This window comes from Terrapene carolina, unplaced genomic scaffold (assembly GCF_002925995.2).
Source record: "Terrapene carolina triunguis isolate 2854851 unplaced genomic scaffold, T_m_triunguis-2.0 Scaffold69, whole genome shotgun sequence".
Taxonomy (NCBI): domain Eukaryota; kingdom Metazoa; phylum Chordata; order Testudines; family Emydidae; genus Terrapene; species Terrapene triunguis.
In genome coordinates, this window is record NW_020664420.1 from 15,542,201 (window position 1) to 15,551,325 (window position 9,125).

Consider the following 9,125-nt stretch of genomic DNA (forward strand, 5'->3'; position numbering starts at 1 on the left):
TTATCCAAATAAAACTGAGGTCATGGAATTTATTCTGGTAAATGGAAGTGTCAATAAAAGTGGGAGTTTTTCCAGGTAAGTGATGCTCACAGAAGAACGTAATCTAAATTAGGATAGCAGATGCATTCGGATAAGAGGGGTTAATATAAGAGGGGCTCAACTGTGTTAGATTTATTGCTGACATCCTACATTTTCCTTACCCATTTCAGTAGTTAGCACATTCTTTTTACACAGGAAAGAAGATGCCATAGACTTATTTTTTCCTCCCAGAAAAATCCATTCCCAAATCCGTGCTTTGGCAAAGTTAAAATTACAAGAGCTGACAGCTCATGGGAAGATTTTTTTCTTAACTTTTCTTTAAGTTGGGCCTTAATAGGGTGGTTGCTGATGGGCCCATGGTTGACTCTTTATTCCCTGCTGTTACATAGCCTCTGTGATAGTAACCCTGAGCAATTATGAATGAAGTACCTTGGCGGATTAATAATTTGTTAGTTGAGGGCATTTTGAATGTGTTGAACTCCCTGTTGATTGTTAATTTCATTATTGCTGCTTAGTTAATATAGAGAACAAAGTTGCATGGAGACGTCTCAACATTTAATAGGGCCATCATCCCAGATAAACCCTAACCGTAACCCTTTTTCACCCAGTAAAAGAAGACTGCAGGAAAATGCTATGAGTTTACTGCTACAATAACCTGATGTTTACATACACTGCACTAGTTACTAGAACTTTACTTATAAGGCCTTGACTCACCAGTCATATGTTCGATAAAATGTATCTTGATTCAGCCTAGTTGAATCCTGAGTCAGGGGGCAGAGTCCACCAAAACAAAGGAAAGCCCGCCCTCTCAGGTGAGAGAAGGGCCACAGAGCCAGAAACTCAGCTGATTACAAGAGACAGAGAATGAAAAACAGGGATGGGGGTATAGATCACAGGATCAAACAAGGGATCCAGAGGAGGACACCAAGCAGAGAACTCAAGACAATGCCCCCTGTTCCAAGAAGGTGCCAGTCGATGCCATCCAGAGGAACGCTTGACAAAGGAATATACCCCTAACTGATCGCTATATTTGGGGTCAGGAAGGAATTGTCCCCTGGGTCAGATTGGCTGAGACCCTGGGGTTTTTTTGCCTGCCTCTGCAGCATGGGGTACAGGTTGCCTACAGGTTTAAACTAGTGTAAATGGTGGATTCTCTGTAACCTGAAGTCTTTAAATCATGATTTGAGGACTTCAGTAACTCAGATAGAGGTTAGGGGTCTATTTACAGGAGTGGGTGGGTGGCCTGCAATGTGCAGAAGGTCAGACTAGATGATCATGACGGTCCCTTCTGACCTTAAAATCTGAGAGTATGAATCTATCTAAAATCTCAGAAATTCAGTATAGTTGAGGACCAAAAACCCTTTTATGTTGTATTTGTATTTGTACACAATGGCTATTTTATCCAACATGGAAAGAGAAACGCTCTAGGAATCTTTAAAATGCTGTGAAGTGATCCTATTGGAGCCTCATAGGCCTGCCTGAATTGTGAGCCTAATTGTGGGAAAGTGGATGGAAGTTTACAAAATGGTCCAATCATCTATAATAATAAATGTTGATGGGAAAAGGCAACAGATGACCAACTCTGCCTGTTACAGGTAATTTAACCATTTTTAACCTTCTATCCACTTTCCCACAGTTAGGCTCGCAATTAATATGGACTACTAGACCCCAATGCACCTGCATGGAGCCCCATTTACATGGCTCCCCAATACCCTTTCTATTATGGGCCTGATCATGCAGCCTTAAATTACACGAATAGCCCCACTGGAAACACATGATCAAAAACTGCTGGACCAAGTCCTATATCAACAGAATTTTGATCCGGCTTCATCTCATTCTATTCTAAATGTGCAAAGTACAAAGGCATAGACAAATATAATGAGGCACAATTAACGGATCTGATCCTGCAAGGCCCTCCAGGTGGGGAAAAAAAAGTATAAAATGAGAGACAACAGGTGGATACAACAAACAGATGTGGGGAGCACGAGGTAACAGTGACTCAATTATGGTAAGTGTAATGAGGATTAATACGTTCATTTCAAAGAGTCGGACATTAAAATTACAAAGACAATTGTAATTAATATTGCTATACCACCCACTGTGCATGTACTCACTTTATATGGAATATGCCAGAGAACCATTTATCTTTTTGCACTAGGCAAAAAGTGTAAAGATTTTCAAGGACAATCATTGTAGTACTGATTGATGCAGCAGATGTTTGATTCTGCATAAGAAACTGAGTTGGTTCCTGGTCTGGTTAAACTGTGGTCAGAAAAATACTTGTATTACAAGGCAGTCTTGGAAGAGCAGATATGTGTTATTATGTAAACTCAGACCTTTGCCTGAGGAAACGAAGATGTAAGGCTGGCTTTTAAACTTTACGGAGTCAGTTGCTCACACCGTACACAGAAATGTCCAATACAAAAGGGCTTAAGGTGAAGAGACCAAGCATTACATCCATGCCTCGTCTAGTGTAGCTGTTCACACAGCTATTAGCTCCCCAGGAAGGCTGAGTGGCCCAGAATTATTTGTAGGGCTTCTTAGCCTTCAGAAAGAGGGTTGAGTAGGGAATCAAGGGGAAAATACATATTACCAATGAGGACAAACCAGTCTTTTAGAGCAAAGGGAATAAAAGCTGAAATTTCAAGCAGAGAATTGGCAAATTAAGTTAACCAAAGCAATCTTTAGATCTTCCTGCAGAGCTCTGCTAACCCACCAGACAAGTCCACTAATAAGAGAAAAAAAATAAGTTCAATATCAGAAAAAACTGATCATTAGTAGTTCAGTTATCCCAAGTACTGTGGAAACCCCCCAGCCTTCTCCACCTCAGCAGGTGGCAGTGACTTATGGTCCACAATATTCCACAGTGGTCTCTAAGGCCTTGTCTCAGAGAAATGTAGAAAGAAATACATTTTGCTACTTTCCACAGGCTGAAACCATAGCAAAACGCTACAACTATGAACTCAGAAGTGACTAGAAAAGAAAAAGGAGGTGTGGTTGCAAGTTCTGATTAGTGGAGATGAATCACATACTTGGGTCAGATTGGCAGCCACTGAAGTCAGATAGAACAGGCTGGAGTCTCAATGAATCCCTGTCAATTTTCTGAGCAACTATTTCAGACACTATGATTTCACATTGACTTAACTCTATGGACAGACATATATACATCTTTCTACATATTCATTTGGATACCAGTCTGGGAAATGCCACTGTCTTAAGAAATGCCAATGCCAATTCAGCTCCAACATGCTATCTAAAATGCTCCTGAAGCCATCTCAGCTTGCCCAGGCTGTTAGCAATGTTCCAGATATCTTTGTTGCTTGACAGCTTTTACTTCTTTTGGGGTTACCTTTTGGTTTCTCAGTTAATATTTGATTAGTGGCATTAGGGACAGGGATGGGAGAAGGAGAGACTACCCATTGCAACAAACTTCTGACCTTATAAGAACGGCAGAATAAATGAAACTCAGCATTCAAAAAGTTCAGAGGGTTTGAACCTACAACATTGAAGTGGGAGTTTGCAATGCCATCAAAATGCTGAAAGCCCTAGTTTTCAATGTTATTGTGTATGTCTTGCTGAGCATTGGCCCTCTGTTCAGTGCAGTACAGAACAAAGCTGGAAACACACTCTTTCCCCATATTTACAGTATAAGTACAGCTGTTAAAACCTAATAATTAAGTCGTAACTAAATCATGTCATTTAACTGCAGACTCTGTAATACAATAGTCCAGCAGCAATGCTTGGTAGACAGCCTCTATATGAACCTTTAAATTTAAAAAAGGCTCCAAATGCTAATCATAGAATATTAGGGTTGGAAGGGACCTCAGGAGGTCATCTAGTCCAACCCCCTGCTCAAAGCAGGACCAATCCCCAGACAGATTTTTGCCCCAGATCCCTAAATGCCCCCAAGGATTGAACTCACAACCCTGGGTTTAACAGGCCAATGCTCAAACCACTGCCAATGCCAATTCAGCTCCAACTTCCTCTTTTCTTCTTTTCTTTTGCTGCCAAAGCACGCTGCTTACAGACCTTCCAAAATTCTCTCATTGAGGAGTAACAGGAACCTAAAGCCACACAAGTCTCACCTGCAAGTTGTCCTCCCCTTTTATGCTTAATAATACATACCAAGAACCAAGGGTAACATTTTCAAAAGAGCCTATATCCCATTTTCAGAAATGACCAACACACTTATGAGCTGAAGTCTCATTGAAAAATCAATGGAATTTAGCCTCCACAGTGTGTCACTTAAAAAAAAAAGAAAAAAAAGAAAAAGGAATGTAGGCTCCTAAATCACCTAGGCACTTTTGAAAATTTTACTCCAAATATTTAATTGTGGTGATACCCGGTAATATTGCAAAGGGCAGTTCACCCCCATTATTGTAGGTGGGACAACTGGAGTAAGAAACCATAAGATTTTTAAAAATTATTTCAGTAACACTATTTTATCATTAAAATATTTTTCACTCCTATAGGGCTGCCCATCTGAAGTAGCTCATATAAATATTAATCAATGAAGCCTCACAATAATCCTGCGAGGTAAAGTGGAGAAACTTGGGCACAGAGAGATTAAGTGATTCTATACTGGGTCCCAAAGCAAGAGGCAGGCTGTGGCAGAGCCAGGAATTAGAGTGGGTCAGAAAATGCCCCCCCTCCACCTCCCATGGATAATTTTGACTTTTTCCTTGGAAAAACCAAAAGATTTTTGACAAAAACATCAAAGTTTTCTAAAGCAGACACATTTTGCCAAAAATTTCATTTTATCAAACCCCAATTTTCTTGAAAAACCCATACCGATGGAAAATTTTCAGCCATCTCTTCCAGGAATAAAACTAAGGTCTCCGAAGCCCAATCCCCACGCCTTAACGAGACAGGGTTTTCAAGGGTGACTAGCAATTTTGAGTGCCAAACTTGATGGAGATTTATCTGAGCACCCTTTAAAAATCAAGTCCCTTTAAAGCATCTCAGGTTGGGCACCTAAAATGGAGGCACTGAAAATCACTAGCCGCTTTTGAGAACCTAGAGCCAGCCTTCCTCCATTTTTGTGTTATGTGAAGTGTAGTGTAGTGTAGCATAGGAATCTCTTTGGCCAAGAGACTCGATAGTCTCAATGTGCACATTTATTGGAAGATGACATGGGTATGGAAATCTCCCCAGCCAGACAGCAGGTCTGACTGCAACTGTTTTAAAATTGGCCTGCGAACTAGGTCATGATTGTGACTTCATCTTACCTTAGGAAGCCTGTACTTTTCTCTCAGATGAACCCTCAGACAAGCTCTCTCTGCCTTTTTTTGTGCAAACGCTGCATCTCTCTCCATCCTGAAAATCAAAATAATAGGTGTGTAACCAGAAACCTATCATGTGACAACTTGTCATTGTCACGGAACTAATTACTCAGTTACAGAAAACTACAGGCTGAAGTCATTCTCATCCCATTTTATGCTTTAACACAGCATAGTCTGTATCAGACTAAACAAACAACAATGAACATATGTAGAGCTCTTTCCAGACATTTACTAATCAGCTTCACGGCACCTATGGGAGGTAGGCTAGTATTATGCCCATTTTACAGGGGAACTTGAGTCACAAAGTTAAGTTACTGGTCCAAAGCTACAAATGGAGTCATGGTTAGAGGTTGCACTAGAAGTCAGGAGTCCCTGATTACCAGGCCTGTGCTTAGTCTAGTAGGTCATTAATCTCTGTAAGAAATAAAGGACAAGTCTAATGACATAAGTGATGTTTTGGTCTCTCCTCCAGTTTTGTTCTCTCTACGTGGCTGGATCTTGCATTGATTATCACTGAGATCAATGGAGAGCTCTGTACAACAGAATCTGAAAGTTAAAATCTTTCCCTCATAATCTGAGAGGAGAATCTTTTCCTCCATTCAGTAACAATGTGCCTGTTGAAGGGAGGCACATATATCGCCACAAATTTAATGGGATATAAAAAAAAAAAAAAAAAAGTGGTCATAGGTTTGTTTACCCCTCACATGACTATTGCTTCCAAGCGATGTTTTAAAGGGACGCTACCTTTGGGCCAAATGCAACAGTCCTTAATCAAAACTCCAGGATTTGGCCATTCCTATCAAATACCTTCCGAGACTGAAGCCACATAAGGGGTAAACAGACATTCGTCACTGCCAAATTTATGAATGGCCATTTTACTGAAATTTTACTTAATTTGATTTAAAAAAAAATTCACTGTGATTTTTGGTTAGATTGTTTATATTTTCAGCTGTAAAGTTGATAGCACTACAGCTGGTTGAGAAATACTCCTCCCCCCCTCACACACACACACACATTCTCCAAACTTCTTAATTTTCATGAATTTTTTTCATAAAATGTTTGTTTTTTGTACATATACCAAAAGTGGTTTGATCAAATCTTAACCATAAGCTTTCAAAACAATATACGTGGATTTAGCAGAAAAACTTCCTTTAAAGTTAAAAACCTGCATACATAATGTGCAATTGCCTGCCATGCAGTTTCCTGTTCCTGTCCACTAGAGGTTAATGGGCTGTTGTAGCTTCATAACAACTGTGACATATCTATTAGGTCGTGTAGTTCACCCTCTTGCTGGTGCAACATTATTTTCTGTGGAACCTATTCTAAAGTTTCACGTAAGCTAGTTTTAAGCGTCCACTTGAAAAGGTATTCCACAGCCGAATAGATCTCACTCAGGAACTTTTTCTGATATTCAGCATACATTTTCTCACCTAATGTCATCCCAATACTCTAAGTAGCCTGCCCATGTACAATAATAAGAGATTCTCTTTCTGCATTTTTACATCCATCACATATTTGTAGATAGTCATTTCCCACTTATTTATTGCTATCCTCAAATCTTTATAAAGAAGATGGGGTCAAAGTGTGACTTCAGAGATGAAGTTCTAGAAAATCAAGGCTAGAATTGATGCCCATCTATCATGAATAGTGAAATCAACCTTTTTATGATGCAGGAGAATGGACTATGTGACTCATTAGAGGACCCCTTCGCTTTTAACAAGTCTCTCATTTGCTCCTTTACATGCCTTCCAGATGGTGATTGATGCATTTTTACATTTTTAACCTAAGCAGTGTTGGTTAGAGGTTAAACAAAAATAGTGGAGACAACGGGGTCACGTCAGGGGTTCTAATCCAGTCTGAGCCTCTGACTCACTGGGTGACCGTGGGCAAGTCACTTCACCTCTTTGATCCTCAGGCTGTGCAGCTGTAAAACTGAGTAAAATTAGGAGGTCACTAAAACCTGATGTTGCATCTGTGATCATGATTCCAGGATGAACTGAAATACAATTACAGAACCAGTGCAGCGTCCAGTTCCATCATTCAGTTTTTCTGTGCAAAAACACAACCATTTTCATTACAGTTCCCCTATTCCCACCTGTGCTGGAAGGAATATTGTTCAGTTATTGACTTATAGCACAGCTTCATATTTAACAAACACAGCAGACTTCAAAACATTATTAAAAGAACATGCTCTTCTCTTTCGAATCTTTCCTCCTCTCCAGATTTCTTGCTTTGCTTATCTATTCCAGCACAGCATCTTTTTGCAGGCGGATTGAAAAGAAAAAATAATCTCCCCCTATGTAATGTACCACAAAAGAAAGTAACATTTTGAATTGTGTTTACAAACAGGTTACATTTATTCAGAATTTTGTGACTGAAGTTGCTGCTGCTAAATATAGACCTGGATACCTCTTAAATTCTATAAGTCATTAACCTTTCACCTATAATCATCTTAAATGTAGGATTTAGACAACCATTATGTAATTGATCATTAGTGAACTAGATGCAGTGGAGATTTAGAATTCAATTGTCTTTCTTTATAATTCTACAGGGTTTAAACTCCTACCTGCTTGAAACTCATTATTTTATTTTATATCTGCTATGTCAACAGTGCCCCTGCATTTTACTTGTCAGAATGTGGTTACGGATTGCAATGATCAGCCAAATAAAATTCCTGAGCTATAAACAGAGATCAAAACCTCTCTCCTTCATTTAATAGAGTTTGGACAACTGAAAAAATGGTTTAAATTTATAGTTTTGAAATTAGTCAAGCATCCTTCGAATAAACATTACCAGCTTTACATTCTTCGTTCTTACCCTGTCCTCAATTTTTGCAATGATAAATGGGGGAGATTAAATATTTTAAGCATATCAGATTTATGTTTTAAGAGGGTAGATCATGTGATTTTCAGCATTAACCACTGCATTCTTAGATTGCAACCAGCATTTACACCATTAAACCTACAGAAATAAACTTGAAAGAAATTCTCTTGCCCATATGGAAGCAGAAAGCAACACCAGCTCAAGATGTGTAGGTGAGTGTGTGGGGAGGTGGGGAGGATTGGAAATGAGGGTGAAGGATGAAACCACGATACAAAACATCTTACAATTTGCAGCTAGATGAGCTTTTGTTTTGGAGAGGCTGTTCGGCAAGGCAATGTTCCCTATGCTTAAAAATAGGAATGTGGGGTAAGGAGACAATGTACTGACTTTTTCTGGGGTTATTCTCAGATGAGCCAAGTCATCATGAATTAGTCACACATTGATAATAAGGGAATGTGTACTCACTTCTCCTCAACAATTTGCTTTTGATATTCCTCATATTCCTCTCTAGTCATTCCTGCTGCTGCAGCTGGGTCGGAAGGACCACTTTCTTCTTTGCTTTCCTCACCTCCACCACCAAGTCCTAAATTCTTTACCTGGTTGCTCAACATGCTTTTCATTAAGAAAGCCATTTTCTTCCCAAGAAAATTTAAAAACAAAACCAAAAAAGGCTCCCGAAAGACAACAGTATGTTTGTCAGCAAGGGAATTTCTACAGCCTCAGCAGCTCTTCAAGGGCACAATGCTAGTGAGAAGTGGATGCCAAAAACAGTTCGTCAGCCATAATCTGGATTAAAGTGGTGAACTCCTTAGTATCTAGAGGCAGATGGTTCAGATTACTCCAAAAAGTCATTAGATGCAGCTCCCTACTTTTAATATTAATACCTTAAGCTAATTGTAAATACAGAAAAATTCACATAGTTCACAGAAGCATTTTGATTTCTTTAGTCTTGAAACTCTCAATTACATGGAGACCAAAGAG

The 9,125-nt window shown here is 39.4% G+C and overlaps 1 protein-coding gene across 1 annotated transcript; it reads right to left on the reverse strand.

The window, feature by feature from the left end:
* Positions 1-2,746: 2,746 nt before the first annotated feature.
* Positions 2,747-8,776, reverse strand: CPLX4 (complexin 4). Its single transcript, XM_029910910.1, has 3 exons — positions 8,610-8,776; positions 5,268-5,355; positions 2,747-2,767 (listed from the first exon to the last, which is right to left on the reverse strand). The coding sequence occupies exons 1-3, from the start codon at positions 8,774-8,776 to the stop codon at positions 2,747-2,749; spliced, it is 276 nt and encodes a 91-aa protein (XP_029766770.1).
* Between the last annotated feature and the right edge of the window lie 349 nt (positions 8,777-9,125).